Source organism: Trichechus manatus, unplaced genomic scaffold, assembly GCF_000243295.1.
Source record: "Trichechus manatus latirostris isolate Lorelei unplaced genomic scaffold, TriManLat1.0 scaffold00152, whole genome shotgun sequence".
In the NCBI taxonomy this organism is placed as follows: Eukaryota; Metazoa; Chordata; class Mammalia; order Sirenia; family Trichechidae; genus Trichechus; species Trichechus manatus.
In genome coordinates, this window is record NW_004444088.1 from 4,789,888 (window position 1) to 4,811,946 (window position 22,059).

Below are 22,059 nucleotides of genomic sequence, written 5' to 3' on the forward strand. Positions count from 1 at the left end.
ATAATGAAAGCAAAATTTCTTCTTTACCCATATTATGAACTTCTGTCTTATTTACATTAGAAAATAAGGCTGTGGTAGAAGCTAGCTCTGCCACTTACCCATTTCAAGACCCTATTATTTTCTGCTTTGAATTTTTTGTTTATACTATGTGTTTTCATTAATGGAAGCATGCTGAATCATTGAGTGTGTCTGCATTTTGGATAGTTAGTATGGATTTTTTTTTCCCCTCCCACAATCTCCCTCAGAGATCTGTGGGACAATACATTATCCCGCTAATTTGAACCCTGAAAATCACAGAGTTCTACCAGAGTCCACTGGGTTCCCACATAGAAATTGTTTTTTGCTTTCCAACAGTCATAAAGGTCCTTGCCTTGCAGCAGCACACACTGTCATTGGAAAAGTGGCTTCCCAAAAAACCTGAGAACCAGAAAAAGTGGGTGGACTACCATATATCCTATGGATCCTGAAAGGGTTACTAGCTGTGTGGCCTTGGGAATTAGCTCATTGAGCTTATTTAATAAAGCCCTGGATTTCCTTAAGAAGAACATTGAAATAAAACAAAACAACAAAATAATTATCACAAGGCCATGATCTGTAGATGAAATGAGAAACTATTTTACCTCAAGAAAGACAAACAGACTTAAGAAAATTTAGAGCAGGGCTTCTTAATCCTAGAGGTCCATGGATGACCTTCAGGTAATCTGTGAACCCCCTGAAATTGTAGCAAAATTATGCTTATGGACATTTGTACATTTTTTTTTTGCAGGAGAGAGTACATTAAAATAATAAAATGAATAAGGAAAAACTAATTAGACAAAAGAATAATAAAACTCCATTCTAGAAAGAAGACAGAGGAGATAGATCTAGGTCTATAAAATCATGAAGGGGACCGCTGATGAAGTTAAAAGTTAAGTCTATTATTGAGATTGTAAATTTAAAACAGCTATAAAAAAATGCTTCTTGGAAGAATAAATAATGAACCTATAAAAATTATCTCATCCTTCCTAAAAATTATATTTGTGAAAAATACAAGTAGATTAATAAAAGGCTTAGCTCTAGCTCCATGAAGAGTTAAAGAAGCAAAAGTGGTAGGAAGTAGTTAACTCTGTTGTTGTTGTTAGGTGCTGTCCAGCCAGTTCCGACTCATAGCGACCCTGTTCAACAGAAAGAAACACTGCTCTGTCTTACACCATCCTCACAATCATTGCTATGTTTGAGCCCATTGTTGCAACCACTGTGTCAATCCATCTCATTGAGGATATTCGTCTTTTTCACCGACCCTCTACTTTATCAAACATGATGTCCTTCTCCAGGGACTGGTCCCTCCTAATAACGTGTCCAAAGTACATGAGACGAAGTCTTGCCATCTTCCCTTCTAAGGAGCATTCTGGCTGTACTTCTTCCAAGACAGACTTGTTCATTCTTCTGGCAGTCCATGGTATACTCAATATTCTTCACCAACACCGTAATTCAAAGACGTCAGTTCTTCTTCGGTCTTTCTTATTCATTGTCCAGCTTTCACATGCACATGAGGTGATGGAAAATACCATGGCTTGGGTCAGGCACACTTTAGTCCTTAAGGTGATATCTTTGCTTTTTTAACACTTTAAAGAGGTCTTTTGCAGCAGATTTGTTCAATGCAAAAGTATACTTAACTCTACTTGCCCCTAAATCTTCATTAGCTACTGTTGAAAAGAATACTGGAGTAGATAAATCACTCTGACCCCTTGTGACTGGTAGTATATGCTACTTTTTTATTTCCAGTTATATTGTGGTTACTGCTGGGAAATGTGGACTGATAAATGGGTAGTTCTCTCAGTTATGCTTATTTTGCCTCACACCCTCAAAGGAAATTCAACATTCTTTTCAAAGAAATTGTTTTCATTTTTGTAGAACATTTATCTAATAATATATTTTAACAGAGGAATGTTTATACCATTAAAACAAGTAGGATTTGAATCCAAGCAAATATCCAATCAAAACCCTAGCCCAAATTCACTTTTCACAGGAAGCCTTCATTGATTTAATTATAATCTGCTGGGAGTGCTCTTGTACTCCCCATCAGGCCCACGTTAAAGTATCCAGTGTCACGGGATATGTATTGATACTTTTGGTGATTGATGATGATAGCTAACATTTATTGAGCACTTACAAGGGTTTTGCGCATGTTAACTTCATACACACAAGAGCCCTAGGAGATGAGCATAATTATGATTCCCATTTTACAAATGAAGAGACTGGAGCAGAGAGATTAAGTAACTGGCTCAGGGTTGCATCATTTATAAGTGACAGAGCTGGACATCATATCCAGGTCCTCTGACTCCAGAGTCCACGCTCTCAATATCTACGTTATATTGCCTCTGCTGGATTTTTATACTTATGCCAAAAATCATTGAATGAAGTGACCATTTAAAGACTGTACAAGCAATCTGGGTAAAGAGTCTACTGTCATATTCATTTTAAATCTTGTTGTGTGCAACAGTGGAAACCCCCAAATGAGAAGCTGTAAGTAGTATAAGTGATTATCAAAGACTCCAATACTGAAGGTTCACCTTGAATTACATTGACAGAAATGGAGTTCTCAGAAATACACCACTGGTTCGTTCCTTCATTTTAATGAAATGCTTCAAAGTTAAAACAAGGATAAAACTCCACATTAATTTTATGGATGCTGTTCCTGTTGATGGAGGAATATTCTGACCTCTCCATGTCCTGGATTTCCTGGAACAGGCAGTCTGGGTGCGCGCGAGGCTCCACACTCCAGGCTGTCAGTGGTCTTCATGGCCCGGACTCTTCAGTGTATGTTGTCATTGCCTGCCTTTTTCTGTTTTTTGGTCTGTCTCAATTACTCACCCTGACAGACAGTGTCATCACTTAGGGGAAGTATCTGTTACTCTGGAAGGTTGTTAACGGTGCCACAACCTTCCGTCCGAGATCCTTCTCGTACCAGTCCTTTGTGTTTGGGTAGATGTCCTGCACTTTACTGGACACAATAAAGGTGATTCTAGGCCAGAATTTTTCAAGTGGTGATCAGAGAAGGCTGCATCAAAATCACCTGAGGGCCTTGTGAAAAAGGCGAATTCTCACTTTGGGATCTCCCCCGCTCGCATTCTAGGTCCATGTTCAACAAGCCTCCCAGGTGTTTCTGACGCACTCCAAAGTGGATGCCACTGTTCAGAGATTACGTTAAGTGAAACGTACTCATCAAAGTACTAAAGGGGACGCGTGACTGAAGCCCAGCATTTAAGGAGCTTACAGTCTGGTGGGAAGATAATAACTTACATAGAAATAAGTAACTATAACACAGAGGGTTTTTGTTTGTTTTTAATACCATTAAAGAGATAGAAACAGCTTTTCCAGGTACTGGAAGCAGAGAATCTTCTAGAGGTTCTTTATTCTTTATGTTTAGTGCCCAGTATCTACCCTTGGCTGATTCCTCATGCATACAGCACACAAAAGGCCTGCAATTTGCTTCTCGCCTCCTTACCAGCTCCTTGGTTAATTTCCAGAATTTATAGAGATTAAGGCAAAAGCTTCAATATTAGTAAAGACTTACTGCATCTAAAAATGGGGACAGAGTTTTGCCTTCCATAAATTACCAAGCATACAGGGCACTCACAGTGTTTCTGTTTTTATTTTGTAATTGGAGATCTCTAGAATGTGCATGACTTGGAGCCACGTGCTCTGAGAGCTGAGGACTAACTTTCCATTCACTTCGTCTTCAGTGTGGCTATGCCCAGAGCTGCTGTCTCAAGTGTTCGTGACACATTCCACTTTTGTAAAAAGTGGCCCTGTCCCCTGCACCATGTTTAGTGTGTAGCCCACCGACGAGTGATGTTCCTAAAATTAGTGAGAAGAAATAGGCCCACAGGTCTGAACAAGGGGAGGAGAGGAGAACTCACATTTACTAACTACTGTAGAGTTGCTCGCTGTGAGTCTGGAATCGACTCGAGGGCAGCAGGTTTGGGTTTTTTTTTGTTTACTAGGGTCGCTATGAGTCAGAATCAGCTGACGGCAATGCGTTTGTTTGTTGTTTTTTTTTTTGTATATGGCAAGTACTATGCAAGCAAGAGGAGCCCTGGTGGCACAGTGGTTAAGTGCTTGGCTAACCAAAAGGCTGGCGGTTCAAACCTACCCAGTGGCTCTGTGGCAGAAAGACCTGGCGCTCTGCTCCCATAAATATTACAGCCTGGGAGATCCTGTGGGGCAGTCCTGCTCGGTCCTGTAGAGTTGCTGTGAGTTAGAATTGATTCAACGGCACAAAACAATGACATTCTAAGCAAATTTCAGAGAGGTTAAGTTACATGTACCATTCTACACAGCTGCGTGAGCCAAGAAAGTAGAAGATTCTAGATAATGAGTAGTCTCTCTTGACAGACATTTCAGTACCCGTTGCATGTAAAATCCTGAATTAGGCCCCTTTGGATACAGAGATAAATACAGCACAGTGCCGGACCCCAGGGAGCGCAGAATGTCATGAGAAATCAGACGTTCACAGATCACCATTAGAAAGCATCATACAAGTAAGTGAAAGGGGCCCTGACATTTACACTTACTATATTATGCTTCTTGAATATATTACCCCATTTAGTCTTCGCAGCCAGCCCGGAATCTCTGTTACCTAGATGAGGAAACTCGTTCAGAGAAAGCACACCAGCCAAAGTTACACAGCGAGTTAGGAGCAGAGCTGGGATTTGTGTTCAGGTCTGTGTGATTTCAAAGCCTCTGCCTTCTACACTACCTTGAGTCTTTGGTAAAGCCGTGGGAATTCCAATGACAGACTTCATTCTGGCGAGGGGGAGGCTCCTGGGAGCTGCACGAGATGCGTTCTACCTGGATATTTAAGAACGAGTAGGATTTCGACTGACAGGAGGTTCGTGCAATGCTGATAACAGAAGCAGAGATGCAGAAGAATAGAAGGATATGGGAATGGATGTTAGACCTTTTCTACGCAAGCATACACATACAGAACTCTCTGTGAGAGGTGGGCTAGAAAGTTGGGCTCCGGAGGATGATGTCACACCTCAAGCTTTCATTAGAGGTGATGAGAGCAAAAGGACTGGATTTGAGAATTCTGTGTTTAAAAATGAACAAACTCACAACCCATTGGATGTTATAGGTGAGGAGGGAGGAGGGGCCGACATGAATCAAAGCCCATTGAATGAATCCTCGTGAGTGGTGCTGTTAAAACAAATGAAAGAATACATCGGAACACAGTTTACAGCTCTAAGTAATTTAGACAAATAATGTTCAGCTTTACCTTAACTGTGGGCTAAATTTATTTTCCTAATGGCTAATTCATATGGAATATGTTCTATAATTGTTATTTTCTAAGGCTATAAAGCTGTGTTCCAATTAATATTCTAGGACAGCTTTAATTTTTTTAAACAAAGACACGGAAAATGTCTATGCTGTCAAATATATATACAGGCATATGTAAATGTACGTATGAAATAACTGGAAGAATATGTGCCAAAATATTAATAATAGTAGGATTATGACTGCCTTCTTTATTTTCCAAATTTTACTTCTGTAATCAAATTTTACTTCTGTAATTATAAAAAGATATTTTACTTCTATAATCAGAAAAAACCCTTTTTTTTAAAAAAAGCCGAATAACCTAAACATTTAATTGATGTGCTCCTCATAAATTCCTTCAGAGTATTGTATGGAGACTGCTTATTATATAGTCTACCAAAATGATTTTCCAAGGACTGTTTTAGAGAACTTTGCTTCTTCATTTTCAGTTTATATAAAACTATTTTAATATTAATGTAGAATATTTGAAGTATATATTTAGATCTTTGAAGATTTGTGGTTTTCAGCCGGCGACAAAGTTTTCACTCTCCTGTACCTTTTTTATTTATCATAAATGTTGATATTAAATTCTTAAAATAATTTATCAAAGAAGAAAGGCAAATGACTATCAGTTGGCATTTGGTATTAGAAAATACTGGAATATTTTATTGTCTAAGTTGAGCCATCCTGTATGTTACGGCTGGCGTTACATGTTAATAACAGTGCAGCCAGCCTATTCCAAATAGTGACACTTTGCACTTAGACTTTTCTGCACTTTACTTTTGTAAAATTTACTTTACTTTAAAAGAAGATTTTGATTTTAGGAGGAAAAGTATATTGGAAAACGTTTTCCCCCTTTGATAATCTCTGAGTTTAAAAATGAATGACATATTAAAATAAATACCAGTTTCAAGAACTGACGTGTTGAGATTTAGTTTAGAATACGTTTTTACTGCTATTTATAAAATCCTTGTTGTTGTTGTTAGGTGCTGTGGAGTCAATTTTCTGCTCAGTGAATCCATGTGACAGAATAAAACTGCCCCGTGAGATTTGCTAGTCTGTAATCTTTATGGAAGCAGATCACTGGGTCTTTGTCCTCCGGAGCCACTCTGTAGGTTCCAGCCGCCAACCTTTCTGTTAGCTGCCGACCACTTAACTGTGAGGCACCAAAAAATCCTTAAAGGTAACTTTATGATGAAAATTCGACACAGTAGGCTTCTCAACCAAATTACTTTTATGTAAAAAACATACCAGTGTTAAGTTCTCGGGTACCATTGTTAACTTCTTTTTGTCTCGTGCCAACATAAAATCAGAATTTGGGTTCTATTTTCATCTAGCTGTTCATGTTATCATCTGCAGACTTAATGGAATTTCTTTTCTTGACATTTAGGAAGTACCAGAACGGGACCAGAGTCCGGCTGCGGCTGTTAGACCTGGAGCTGACGTCTAGATTCCTGGGAGCGACGACGGACACAACTCTCCTGGAGGCCGATGCGGTTCTTCTAGGACTCCAGGACAGTAAAGACTCAAAATCCAGAGGGGAACATCATGAAGAAAATTGAACCTTGCTTAGTGCGTTCACTCCTTCTCTGTTAAACCCAGATGTTCATCAAGGATGTAATGAGAAAATTGTGAATAAATGATTGAAAGAAGAGTAGTGTAATAAATGAAAGCTATTACAGTAGCTCTTACTTGTTAGAATTTTCTTTAACTTGTTTAAGCCCATTCCTTCCTTTGATTGGAATAGTGTAAACTGTACTAAGACATTCTTTCATTCAGTAAATGTTGTGAGTGCCTATCTGTGCATAAAAAAAACAAAAAACCAAACCCATTGCCATCGAGTTGATTCAGACTCACAGTGACCCTAGAGGTCAGAGTAGAACTGCCCCATAGGGTTTCCGAGGAGACCCTGGTGGATTCAAACTGCTGACCTTTTGGTTAGTAACCGTAGCTCTTAACCACTGCGCCACCCGGGTTTCCAGTCTGTGGGTAGCACCATTCTGAACTCGATAGAAACAGCAGTGAACGAATTAGACAAAATTCCTTGCCTTGTGGAGCCTACAGTCAACTGGGAAAACAGACAATAAATAAGTAAGATATAATGTATGCTGAACAGTGCTATGTGCTGAGGAGAAAAATAAAGCAGGGAACGCAAGTCCAAGTTGTCAGAGTGACAGGCTGAAAGTTCGACGTGGTGTCTAGAGAAGGCCTCACTGAGGAGACCGCTTTTGAAGGATATCTAAGAAATGAGGGAGGTAGCCACGTAGGTCTCTGGGGACGAGTATTCCAACAGAGGCAATGGTTAGTGCAGAGACCCTGAGGCAGGACTGTTGCCCGTCAGGTTTAAGAAATAGGAGGAGAGCGCCGTGGCTTAAAAGAGTAGGAGATGAGCTCGGGGAGGTGGGGTCGGAGCTCGTGAGGACTTTGGCATTGATTGACTGAGATGGACGGTCATCGGAGGATTCTGAGCACAGGAGGGATATAACTGGACTTACACTGGAGCAGGATCCCTTTAAGTAGACTATCTGAGTAGACTGCCGATGAACAAGGGCAGAAGAAGGGAGATGTGTGAAGAGGTTTACAGTAATCTAGGTGAGAGGTGATGGCACCTTGGACCATATAGTAACGTGGGAAGTGGTGAGAAGTTGCAATCTGGGTGTATTTTGAAGGTCGAGCCAGTGGGATTTCCCAGCATACTGGATATGGAGTTTCGTGAAAAACAGAAAAGACACCAAGGATTTCGGCCTGAGCAACTGAGAGAATTGAATTGCCCTTAACTGACACAGGGAAGGATCAGTTTCAGGGAGAACAGTAAGAGCTCAGTTTCAGACATGTGAAATTTGAGATACCTATTAGATACCTAAGTGGAGTTGTTCTGAGGGCGCCTGGTTGGATACATGGGTCTGGATTTATGGAAAATGTCTGAATGAAAGATGAAATGTATGAATCAAATATTTGTATTGAAACACTCCAGAAACTAGGGACATTTGGCTGGGGTTGGTAAGGAGGTGGACTACCAGCTAAACCCTGGAGATGAACCATCAGTACAACATTAAGTTTGTTCCCTTATTTATTCCACAGACATAGATTAAGTGCCTTATTCTGCCAGACAGTGGGCTGATACAGACTACAAAGATGAATAAAACTTCTATCCTGGTGGCGTGCAAAGTCTGATTGAATCTTAAATATCTTAAACCATTTTCTTGCTGATAACCTTAGAGAAGTTCTTAAAACATGCTTCCTAGTAATGCTGGTTTTCTGTGAGTCTGCTAAAGGATTTCACACCTGGATTAAAGAACGGCAGTTCTTTTCAGAACTATTTTAATAGAATATAATCATTTCTTCTGCTTGATATTTTTTAATGGTAAAGTCAAGATTAGGATGATGTCTAGTTTAGCACAGACTTACTTCATTAACTTAAATTTATCAGTATTGATGATGCTGCACATCCTGACTTTCTTTACTCTGCTGTTGAATGAGTCTTAAAATGACTTGACTGTAAGTGATGGCCTCCCTTTCCGAGGACTGGGAAAGGTTAACCCTTGCATCTTGTTTCGGGCGCTTACTGGTTCTTGCTTTTTGATACTGCTTGTGTCTTTGAGCTAGAGCTCTTCAAGGGCCTCGAAAGATACTGAAGCCTTCGACACACGTGGCAAAACTGTTAAAATTGCCACCCTCGATTAATAGCTATGTTGGTTTAATGATGGAATATATTGAACTCATCACTCACTTTCCTCTCCTTGAGACTGTCTGGACTGAGTCTATCGCGCCTCTCATTCCAGTTTTCCTCTGTCACCACCCAGACCTTCAGCTGATAGTCTTCTGAATATCCCCCAGTGGACTCAGGGCTCCACCCTCCACAGCTGCCCAGAGCCTTCCATTATGTTGTCTGGCATTCATGGGATGCCATCAGCAAACTCCTCTGTATCTTCAGCCTCTTATCTCAAGGGCTACTCTGCTGTCTCTTACTCCAACAGAAACAAGGCTGTACCCCCATTACACCAATGCCCCTCATCTCTCTTGAGGGGAGGCTATTTGGTTTTTTCCTTTTCTTTTTTTAAATTTACTCCCTATATACTTAAGAGTTTGCACCCTTCCGTGGTTTTCAAATTGTTTCTTCTCCCTTTCATTTCAAAAGCTCCAATTCCCTAGAAATGCATGTCATACGGCTTTATCAGTTTTTCCCCGCTCTGCATCCCCCTTACAGCTGCACCTACCAGCCTCCCACTTACCTCCCTTTACTAACTGAGAAGTTTTACATCTGGCTCACTGTCTCTCTCAGTACTCCCCACCGTCTTTGGTAACTTCAACATCAACCTGAATGAGTCCGCTAAAACCTTAGCCTCTTCTCTTCCAATGACCTTAGCCACCTGTTCGGGTTACTGTGGCTGCGTAACAAATTGCCTCAGAAGTCAGTGGCTTAAAACAACAACCATTTTATTATACTTCACAAATCATGTAGGTCAGGAATTCAGGCAGGGCTGAACTGGGCAGTTTTTTCCTCATGCCACCAACTGAGGTCACTCAGAGGTATTCAGTCTGGCTTAGTAGGGTTCAAGACAGCTTCACTGGTGTGTGGTATTTTGGCAGGCAGGGGTGCCTAGAAGGTTAGGTTCAACTGGGATTGTCAACCAGAACACCTACACGTGGCCTCTGCAGCGCTGTGATCTCAGAGTAATTGAACTGCTTACGTGGTGGTTGGCTTCCCCCAGAACAATCTCGGATGTTTCAGATCCTATGAGAAGACCGTACACTCCTATTTTCAAAGGCTCACCGCCAGAAAATTCCTTACCATCTCATATGACACCAATCTAAAAGCTAGTTTTTAATCACTCAAGTTACCAGGTATACTGGTTTGAATAGTGTTCCTTCAAAACTCATGTCCACCCAGAACCTGTAAATGTGGCCTTTTTTGGAAATAGGATCTTTGCAGAGGTAATCATGTAGATAAGGTCATGCTCGATTAGGTGGGCTCTAAATTCAATGACTGGTGTCCTTAAAAGAAGAGAGAAATTTGGACGCAGACACACAGCAAAAATGCCATGTGATGACGTAGGCCAGGAAACGCCAAGGCTTGCCAGCAACCCCCAGAAGCTGGGAGAGAGGCGTGGAACAGAAGCTGGGAGAGAGGCGTGGAGCAGCATCTCCCTCTGAGACCCTGTCTGAGTCATACTGGGCATCATGGCCTAGCCAAATTGATATACAGATTTTTTTCGAGACACAGTTCAACCAGCCCCGCTAACATCTTGATTTTGGACTTCTGGCTTCCAGAACTGTGAGAGAATGAATTTCTATTGTTTTAAGTCACCAGTTTGTGATAATTTGTTATGGTGGCCGTAGGAAACTAATACCCAGACACATAAAGTACAATGTCTAGGGAGTGATTTCCCAGCCCAATTCAGAGAACAGCTGTACATCTCTCCCAGTGCTTTGACCCCACAATTCCCATTTATATCTCCAGTTTCCTGTGCTCCATAGATTATTCCTTCTTGGTTCATTTCTTCATTTAGATGCAGCATGTCTTTCATTTGCAGCCTGGACAAAAACACCCCTGAGGGCCTCCAGCTATATTTCACCTACAAGTCAGTTAAAGTCATCTAGGTTGAGATACCCAAGAGAACCCATTTTTAATGAACAATCTTCATTCTTTTAATATTATGAAAGCCAAGCAAGTGTTTGAATCAAATGAATACCTTTTTATAAATCAATTAATCATGGAAAACAAAACAGTTATCTCACGATGTCCGTGTCCATTCAGGTCCTCCAGGAAGCAGACACCAAGACAGAATTGGAAGTACAAGGGATTTACTGGGGGAAATGCTTGTGAAAGATAAAGGGGAGAGGGAGCAGGAGTCTGTGAGAGCCTCGAACTGAGATGTCGATCTGACACCTGTGGAGGGAGAGGGAAAAGGAAAGAGGACTGGGTAGTCAGAGTCTCAGACTTCAGCGCAGCTCTTGAAAGTCTTGGCTGGGCTAATGGAGAGTGCCTGAACAAAACGTATCTGTTCAAAGAGTACCATATTAGGCAGTAAAGGCTCAGCTCTTGTACCCTCACCAAGCTCAGTCAATGGCTGGGAGCAGCCGGAAAAGAGTGACCAGTCTCTCTCTTTCTCTTTAAATTATGTTTATTGTGGAAAAGTGCAGACAGTGAAAAACAATAGAGTTACTCTGTTATCTTATCGCCCTGAGATAATCACTGTTAGTCATATCAGTCCTTCCGGACATTTTTCTCTGCACTACATGTGAATTGTAGTTATAAATTAGACTGGAATCTCTTTGAGAGGAAGAACCACGTCTTGTTCATTTATTTTTATTTTTATTAATTAATTGATTGATTGAGACAGGCTCTCTTACAGGGAGATCTGAACAGTACACTCGTATGGCTACCACAATATCTGAAATGCTGTCATAAAAAAGCTGCAGTGCTAATTTGTCTCCAGGTTTTCTGAGCCAGAATAGGAACTTGAAATAAGTAAATTTTCAGCTGTAGCGGGTTTTCCTGTCTTTGTAGAAGCCTGATTTTAGTTGGCCTAAGATTTTATTACTAAATAGTCAACTCTTTCGTTACTCATCATGAAGTCACCATAAATCGGAACTGACTCAATGGCAACTGGTTTGGTTTTCATTTCATTTGTTGCTTTTTTTTTTTTTTTTTAATGGTGAAAAGGTACAGTGGTTTGGGTGATCTTAATTAGTTGTATTTAGCTTTAGAATATATTTTTGAACTTACAGTTGGATGAGTCTACCTCACCTGAATAACTTATGGCATGCAAGAAAAATATGATAGCCTATAATAAGTAGTGGTCTAATTCTGGGTAAGCGGATTAATTGTGCAGGATTCTCATCCTGCCTTTCCTGCACTCCTTCCAGTTCCTTGGTGAACTGTGTAAGCACCCCTAGTGTTTGCCAAACAGAACCATCCTCTCTCTATACTGGCTGATTCACCCCTTACCATGTGAGTGTTCTGTTTTCATGGTATTCCAAAAGCTAGAAAAGACTTCAGAAATTATCTAGCCTCAAACTTTAAAACAGTTTCAGGCATATAAACCTTTACTCAAATAAAATATGACTTAGTGTGACAGATTGAATTGTTGATCCCAGTTCTTTCCTCCAATGTAGTGATATTGTATATTCATGTTCTCTGCATGGTCTCATGACAGGTCAAGTGTGTTTCCCTGCCCCTTGACTTTGCACTTGGCCATGTTATTTGCTTTGACCAATAGAATTTTAGTGGCTGCGGTGTGAACAGAGGCTGAAATATGCTTTCAAGTTTGGCCTTGCTCTCTGGCACAGATCTTCAGACTGGAAAGAAGCCCAGTGGACCCACAGTCTGAAGCAGAGCCACCCCCAATCTGGAGACCAGAGAGTGAAACAATTCTGTTAACCCATTGACATTTCTGTGGCTGTTTGTTAACCAGCAATTGTTACTAGCACAGAAATTATTACTAGAAGTGGAATTGGTTCTGGGATTGGGTGGTGGGCCACAAAGAAATTGTTATAGGAAGCTAGGAGAAGGACAGCGTGTGTTTATGTGGTGGCAAAATGAAAAATTAGGAACACTATCACCTGAAGTAACTTGGAAAACCGAAAGTGTACCTAATTAGCATAGAGATTTGGGCAAGCAAGTTTTGAGGCAGAACATTGAAAGCATGTGCTGCGTGGATTTTTATATTACGCTACATTTGATAGGCAGTTCCCAAGATGGTCTCCAATGAGCCTTGCCTCATGGTATTCACACCCTGTGTCGTTCCTCCCACACTGAAGAAAGCTGACCTGTGTAATCCATGGGATATTGTGGAAATGATGGTGTGTGATTTCTGAGGTTAGGTCGTACAAGACACTGTGGCTCCCAACTTGCTCTCTCTTGTATCCTCACTCTAGGAAACCCGGCCACCACGTGAGGTTGCTAAAGCAGCTCTGTGCAGAGCTCCGTGTGGCGGGGCCTGCAGCTGCCTGCTATTAGCTAGTATCCATTGGTCAGCCGTGTGACTGAGCCATCTTGGAAGCAGGTCCCCCGGCCCAAGTCAAGCCTTTAGAGGACTGCGTTCCTGGCCAACACCTTGCCTACAGCCTCATGAGAGGCCCTGAGCCAGAACCATCCCAGCTAAGGCACTCCTAAATTCCTGACCCTCAAATACTGTGTGAGATAATAAATATTTATTATTACTTTAAGCCACGAAGTTGGGGGCTAATATGTTAGGTAACAATAGATAGCTAATACATTATACTTCTACTTAGTTAATTTATTTGAAAAATAAAACAAAAATCTTCTACATCTACTAGATTAGAGCAGTAATCTTAGTAATCTAAACAATAAATAAATTTTAAAAAAAGAATAAATGATGTTATAATTCACTTTGGTAGTGGGTAATCTACACTAGAGATAATTTGCCTACAGTAAAACAAGAGAAACCATCAATATTTAAATTTTAATGAAAAACGGACACTCCATTCTAAACAGAGGTATAAACAATACTTCTTAGGGTCAAATATGAATATTCAAACTGTAATTTTTAAGGCTAGACAATTTTAGTATAAAATTCTCTATTAGTGATGAAGATAGAAACTTCACTGCCAGAGTTAGAAGTAATACAGAAAGCCTGTATTTCAGGAGATTGGAAAATAAAGATTTAATTAAATACTAATCTTCAAAATGAGGCCAAAAAACAATATAAGCACCTGAGCTGGAAAACAGTGGAAGATTGGGGAGGAGGAGATGTGTGCTCTGAAAGACTGAATTGGGGTGGGATGTGCCTAGGGTTGCTGCCTATTTGGAAGACTTCAGCAAAAGCAAGCATCTCACAAATCCTAGAAGAATCATAAAATCATATGATGTTAGACCTGGAAGGGGCTTTATAGATTATATTCATCCTCATCTTAGATCTGTCCATCCATCCATCCATCCATCCATCCATCCATCCATCCATCCCATAGATGATTCTTGAATACCTACCAGGTACCAGGCACTTTTCATTCTAGGCTCTGGAGACTTAGCAGTGAATGTGGGGCTTCCATTCTGGTTTTTACTTTTATTTTTGTCTTCATTTTGTAGATGATGTAAAACATTCCAAGAGAGATGAAATGGCTTCTTCAAGGTCATACCAGATCAAACGCTCTTCCCTTTATTCTGTACTACTACAATTCTTTTCTTCTTCATTCCCTAGGACCATAGTTGGATCAGTCTGTCTCCCCAGGCAAGCAAGTTCCCACCACCCTTCGCTGACACCACCCCAAGCTCCACAGACCTGAACTCAGCATTCTAAATCAGAGTTACCTTCAGAGTCATCCTTACCGCTAGTGTGTTTCTGGAGTCGCCCAGTTTTTCTCACTCTCTGTAAATATCTAGAACAGCTTCTAACTCTTGGGGAGACACCTTTGTGTTTGGGTTGAGATGCCGCATGATCGCTATCACTAAAGTACATTAACCATTCAAGAAGGGATGAAATGGGAACATTTCCAATGTCAGTGGGGTGGGAATCTGGGAAACCAACATTGGAGGAGCATATCAGAAGCAAACACGAGAGGGGATGGTTATGAGGCCAGAGGAAGAATGCAAAAAATGGAAGCTGGATGTTAAGAACAAATTCCCTTTTCTCACCATCTTTTCGAGGATTGTCTATGTTTATCTCTATCTGCATGTGGACAGGAAGAAGCTGCTGTCATGAGTATTTTTGAGCTGCTTAGTTTCACACGTGAGTAATTTAGCTCAACTCTTTGTCACTCAGCCCTACAATATCCATCAGCACTTTTTTTTTTTTTTTTTTTTTTTTAAGATCATCTTTGGTTAATCTGACTGGTTTGCTTATAAAGAAGCTTCATACCCCAGGGTATTTGTTAATCAAGGTATCTGCTTCTGTGTAGTTTTATTTTACAAGCAGGGAGTAAAACTGGAACTCATTATTTCTATAGTTGATATAAACCAAAGGTATCAATAAGTTCAGGAAAGGTTTAGATAAATCTATGAATGGTAAACCCTGATTTGAATATTAGAGGAAACCACGGGAGTCTGCAGTACGTTCCGAAAGTTCTGAGGCCAACGGAGAACGATGAGACTTTGAAACCACAGGCTGCTGAGATCATCGGACTGAGCCAGTATCGCATTTCTCACAGTCACATCTTTTGGTCTGTAAAAATAAATACACGTTTTGGTATAAATTCCACGGGGAAAGATGTAGTTTAGTTGGGAATACGAGCTTATTTTCCATGTTTCTTGTAAACTAATTGCAGAGAACTCAGAGATGCTCTGAGTAATGAAGGTAGGAAAGAAAAACTCTGCAAACTCTCGTGTCTTATTTTAAGCACTCTTTCTGCATTCTACACGTAGGAGTTTGAAAACAGGATTTGGAACGTAGGATCTTAGCTTCCAGGTAAGAAATGACATGGGCCCTGAAATCATCTTTTGGAAAGATGAAATCTTTAGAAACCAAAAAGTGGCTCAGATGACCAGCATTTGTCACACAAAATTGCTTGCTTGAAAAAACAATCCAACGGCCTTACCGCACGCGAGGGGTCTCAGATCATCCTGGTTTTGGGAAAATGCACAGGAGGCTGTGATACGAATAATTACTTCAAATGAATGAATAAAAGAAAGCAAGATATTGTGTTTTTTCCAGGCAACATTTAAATGCAAATGCTTTCATTTTAGATGCAGTAAATACCACAGAAGCCAGTAGACAGAGATGGTGTCCCAACTCCCCAAACTATACCCAAAGGAGTGGAAATACCACTTAGGCAGGCAGCTGAGACAAGGATCATGGGTAAATGCTGCAAGCTTCGTGGGTGGGAAATAATGTTCTATCTAAGTTCTGTTGCTGCATGATTATCTTTTAGATGTATTTAGTGACGCCCGATATACTAGTAAATTTCCAAAACAGAACCACAAAGTGGATGACAATTTAATCCCATGCCTGTAATTTTGCTTTAAAAAAAAAAAAAAAAAGTCTGGTTCATTAGTCATTTCAATCCTTGCTAACACTTTTCCAACTCACTCCCTGGTGCAGGTGTTAACAAATTTTGAAATGAGTAATGGACCGGAAAAAGTCCTGGAGAATCTACCACATGGATGTTATAGTCCGCCTCCATGTAATTTAACTTCAGTGTTCCTTGAGAGGTGTGGAGCAAGACTAGACAAACCAGAAAAGACATTCTTCACGAAGAGCAAAAAGGAGAGTGATTTTAAAGTCGAATCCTCTGGTATACCAGAGATGAAATTCTTACTCACGAGAGGCAAGTGAACTTGACGGTGGTTATCGTCTAAACAGTTCGCTAGGACTGTCTCAGGAGGTGGAAAGTTATCCGTCAGGGAAATGTGCTCAAACGTGACCTGACTGACCACTTGAGAAGAAGCTAAACATGTAAAGCAGACTCTACAAAAGTCCTATGATGATTCAAGCAAAAACAGACACAGAACTCGTGTGTAACTAAAAACTCTAATTAGATACGGTTGGTTTATCCTGATGGAATGCCAGGGTGTGTTTGGGCTTTGTTCTTGCCCTCTTGTCCCAAGACCAAGGCCAGCTTCCACTTTCACCAGGTGCTCCTTCAAACAGCACCTCCAAGCAGATCTTTGTTCTTCTTCTTCCAGTTGCCTCTCAGTGGATTCTGACTCATGGCGACCCCATGTGTGTCAGAGTAGAACTATGCTCCACAGGGTTTTCAGTGTTGACTTTTCAGAAGTCAGTTGCCAAGCTTTTCTTCCAAGGCACCTTGGGTGGGTTCAAACCACCAACCTTTTGGTTACTAGTCAAGCGCTTAATCGTTGGTGCCACCCAGGGACTCTGCATGAATATCTACAGCCTAGGAAAGTGAGGTGTCCTCTCTCCCTTCTAGGTAAGGGCCTGGGTGTCACGTTTGTTCCCCATCGCATTTCTGCCATCTTCCCCCAGATAAAGACAGGGAACTTCCACAGAAGTGTGGTTTTTCCCCAAGGTCTCCGTAGGACATGCGTATGGGGACAAAACACCGTCATCTTCACATCTGTTGAAGAGAGAAACAGAGGCATGCGGGTCACTCTCTGACACTCTCCAAGCCCGTCACCTCAGCTGTAGAGTTCTGCCTTTGTCTGGCTCTGCGCAGCCAGAGCCCTCGGCACCAGTGAAGGTGCCAGCCACCACATACTCTTCACGCGCTTTCTAGTTCTGTCCACCCCCCGCCCCCGTCATCTCCCCGTCTACGTTCAATTCCACACAAAATGCTTTTCCCATAGAGACCAAATTTTTAGTATTTTAAAATAATTGTGGGGCTCTATGAAAAATGCAATCTTTTTCTGTCTATTCATTTCTAATGACATGTCAGCATGGCTGATAGTTATTGGAGAAAATTTTAAAAGAGCATTTTATTGATCAAGAACAGATTGTGAACCCTTAGTTAATCAGATCCCAACTAACCCTATATCTTAGCTATAGAAATATTTCAGCTGCTGGGCAATATGGAAAATGTCTACACAACCAAGTCTTGCCTAGAAAACTCCAGAATATATTACACAGTTTCCTGCCCACAAAACATTTCCTGCTTTTTAAAATAGAGTATACTGAAGAGGATTTAAACTTTTCCTTGATGACTAAGGGCCATCATTAGAGAAAACAATGTCATAATGATGTGATTTCCCAGGATTATTCAGTTGAGTCGAGCTGCTGCTGCTGCTGCTGTGGTTAGGTGCCGCCAAGTCGGCTCCGACCCAGGACGTTGCCTGGTCCCGCACCATCTCCACGATTGTTGCTGTGCTGGCGTTCGTTGTTGTGGCCACTGTATATTTTGAGTGCCGTTCAACCTAGGGGGCTCATCTTCCAGCGCTATATGAGACAGTATTCTGTTGTGTTTCACAGGGTTTTCACTGGCTAATTTTCAGAAGTAGATCGCCAGTCCTTTCTTCCTAGTCTGTCTTGTGGGAGCTCCACTGACACCCGTCCGCCATGGGCGACCTGCTGGTATTTGCAATACCGGTGACAAAGCTTCCAGCATGATAGCAGCATGCAAGCCACCAGAGTATGACAAACTGACAGGCGGGTGGAGGCATAGAGCTGCATGTTGTTAGCTGCTGCCGAGTCGATTCCAATTCATGGCAACCTCATGCGTGCAGAGTAAAACTGCTCCATTTTCAAGGCAGTGACTTTTGGAAGCAGATCGCCAGGCCTGTCTTCCGAGGCTCCTCTGGTGTGTTCAAACTGCCAACCATTTGGCTAGTAGATGAGCATTTAACTGTTTGTGCTACTGAATGGCCTCAGATCATTGCACTCTTCGAATTCATTATTGTTACCTACAGCCTCCTTTGCTATTGACTTATACTTTTTACTTATGTCGATGTACCTGCTTCTTCTAGCATCCCCGCTCTTTCCTAACTGGCTACTCTTAATCTAACTTCAGGAGCTCTTTACCTGCACACTAAATGACTCTCAGGAATTAGCCTTCTTTAGCTCTTCTGCTTTCTTTAAAATTTTCCCACCCCTCTTTTTCTGCTGCCAGCTGGCACTTTTATTGGTGTTAGTGTGCTTTTCTGGTTCCAACTTACAACCTTGCTTTTCAGGAGTCTGCCAGAGGGTCTGAAGGCAATTCTGTAGAACTGTAGAAATGGGCAGGAGTTTTGTGATATCTACTTTCTGTTTCTATTTCAAGGCCTTTGTCCCAATTTCTAGCACTACAGTCAAGTTTCAGATGTTAAAGTTACTATCAGTCTATTATCGAAATGAAAGATTTTTTTTAAGAAGAAAATTAATACAAAAAAATAACTTTGTAAAAATTTTTATCGTGGTTATATATATATATGTCGAAAAACTTCCCGTGTTAGTCATATGTAAGCGTACACGTCCGTGATGTGAATTACATTCAGCGTGTTGTACAACGTCACCGCTGTTTCCAAAAGTTTGTCATCACCCCAAACACAAGGACAGTGCCCCTCAAGCGGTAACCTCCCCCTCCGTCTGTCCCCAGCCTTGGGGAACCACTGGTAAACGTTCGTTGCTAAGCATTTGCCTAGTCTGCGTGTATCATTTAACTGGGATGATACAGTTTTGGTCCTCTGTACCTGACTTATTTCACTCCGCATAGTACTTTCAAGGTTCGTTCATGTCTAAGCTTGTATCAGAACTTCGTTTCTCTTTATTGCTGAATAATAGTCCCTTATATATATATATGCCCCATTTTGTTTATCTGTCATCTGTTGATGGACACCTGGGTTGTTTCCACTTCTTGGCTATTGTGAATGATGCTGTGATGAATACTGGTGTATGAGTTGACTGTTTTTAAAAGCAACTCTTAGAGAATCCCTGTATAACCTTCTAGGCCTTAAGTATCTAAATAAATAAATGGATGGATGGATGGTTGAATTAATTAAATTATTTCTGCTTTGAAGCCAGTTAGTACTTTGTAAGTCCATCTCTTAGGGAGTTAATATACTTTCTTCACGATAGAGGTTGGATTTGACTCATTTTGTGCCTTCTTCTACGGCCTCATTGGCACAGTAAATGATTAAACTTGTCTCAGTGTATATACGCAAAACACTGTCACTCAAACACAGCGAATAATCACATTGTCCACACAGCAACACTTTCCTCAGTTCCATCTGTGTTTTATGCTTTCATGCCTATAAAAATTATTCATAAATATTTGTTGAATATAATTCAATTGATTCAGTGGCCCTCATTCTACAAGATTCTCATCAACAGAGAAAGATTAGATGTTCTGCAAACTCTGCTCCACAAAGAAACAGACACTGTTGGCAAAGAGGTTGGTACACATGATCTCCTGGATTACCTTCCATTTTGTTCCTGCTCTATTTCACGGTCCCCCTCAACCCCAACTCCTCACCTCCACGTGGCACTGCCCCATGCTCTCTGAGTAAATGGTTCACTACGCTTTGTTTTAGAGTCTTTGAGCAGAAATTCAAGCTCATGTTACATGAACAGATTTCATGTATCCAGATTTCAAGTATCCCTCTGAGCCTGGATGCTCAGTGGCAGGAAAATTCAGATCCCCTGGTAATTTTTTAGCAAAAAGCTGGTTCCTGGGCCTGTGTCTCCATGGTTAGCATTTTGCTGGCCTTCAAGGCAGTGACAGAGAAGGTGGTTATGTGTGTGACTTTTAAGGTTGTCTCATCATTTTATATTAACTGTGCTCTTTTCCTCTCTGTTGGCACAAACGTTAGAGACTTCTCTGTATTCATCGCAACCAGGAAAGAGTTCGTTGAGTGTAAAGGTTGTGGGAAGTTTGAGGAGACTAAAGAGGGTGGACATAAAATCCCGTTCTCGTTTTGAGCATTCTGGTTCTTTCAAGAAATTGCAATGCAGCTCTTACAGACTTTCAATGCCCATTGCTTTCCTGCCTCTGCGTACTTTTCCTTCCATCACTCATGGGTACTGTTTACCCAAGTGTTGACAGGCAGCTTTTCACTTAAGGATGCTAGAAAGATGCTTACATTGAAGCTAAGCATTTGGTTCCTTGTTTAATACCCCAGAAAGTGGACAAGAGATGCCTCTTAATCAAATTTGTCCTCACAAAGAGATAATCTCTGCTCTTTAGTTTGAGGGCCACGCATATGCCCTCACTGTCATAGTCAATGATGGCTCATTAAACTTTTCTCAGTGTATATACACAAAACAGTGTCACTCAGAGTAAATAATCACGTTGTCCACACAGCAACACTTTCCTCACTTCCATCTGTGTTTCTTTTATCCCAAGCTCCACAGATTGAACTGTGACATAACAGGTGAAATATTTCTGCTAGTTACCCAAAGATGAACACACAGCACTGCAAGCTATTAAAGAGGCTCAGCTAGAGTCCAGCTTCTGACGTCGGGCAGCCTTCTTCAACAGGCTTTCACGAGATTTGTTCTTTTACTTAACGCATGAGGACTTCAGAACAGATAGGTAGAAATGCTCGTTGCTGTGTCCATTCCAAGTTTTAACTGAAACAAAACAAAACAGCAACAATAATTTTTTAAAAATTTAATACTATCATGTTCACTTTATTGGCACTAATAATATAAGCTGTAGGAGCCATGGTGGCGCAGTGGTTAAGCGCTGGGCTGCTAACCTATAGGTCGATGGTTCGAATCCACCAGCAACTCCATGGGAAAAAGATGTAGCGGTCTGCTTCTGTAAAGATTAGAGCTTTGGAAACCTTATGGGGCAGTTCTGCTCTGTCCTATACGGTCACAATGAGTCGGAATCAACTCGACGGCCGCTGGTTTTTGGTTGGGTTTCATGTGAGCTGTATGCTGGAGACTACTTGTTTTTCTGAGGTCAAGGTTAGCTTTAGGTGTCCGATACTCCGGGGAGTGGGTAACAAAGCACCACAGTACACCTTGCTTTTGTGGACTTGAAAGTGACTTTAACTATTCCAGCCCATTGGGTTTTTTAATGTTTTTCCATTGGAATAGAGTTCAAAGACAATATTTCTGTCTCTGGCAAAGGCAGCATTTCCTCTCTGGGTTGAAATATATTATCCTTATTATAGTGATACAGAAAGTACAAAAGTACAGTCGTCGCTCGGTATCTAAGGGGGATTGGTTCCAGGACCCCCTGTGGATACCAGAATGCAAGGATGCTCAAGTCCCCTATATAAAATGGCGTAGTATTTGCAGATAACCTAGGCACAGCCTCGGGTATACTTTAAATCATCTCTAGATTACTTATCATAGCTAATTCAGTGTAACCAAAAAAAAAAAAAAAAAGAAACTCCTTGTTGTCAAGTCAATATAGACAGTTGTTAACGCTTACAGTTAACACTTAATGCCTTCTCAGTCTTTGCAAGCTCAAACGATGAGT

At 41.1% G+C, this 22,059-nt stretch overlaps 1 protein-coding gene across 1 annotated transcript in view; it reads left to right on the forward strand.

Moving 5' to 3' along the window:
* The window catches only part of MRPS28 (mitochondrial ribosomal protein S28), a 120,861-nt gene extending 113,814 nt beyond the window's left edge, over positions 1–7,047 (forward strand). The window contains exon 3 of the mRNA XM_004386010.2: positions 6,689–7,047. Within this exon, the coding sequence (XP_004386067.1) occupies positions 6,689–6,860 (172 nt within the window). The 3' untranslated portion in view covers positions 6,861–7,047. The remainder of the gene's footprint in view (positions 1–6,688) is intronic.
* Positions 7,048–22,059: the final 15,012 nt, after the last annotated feature.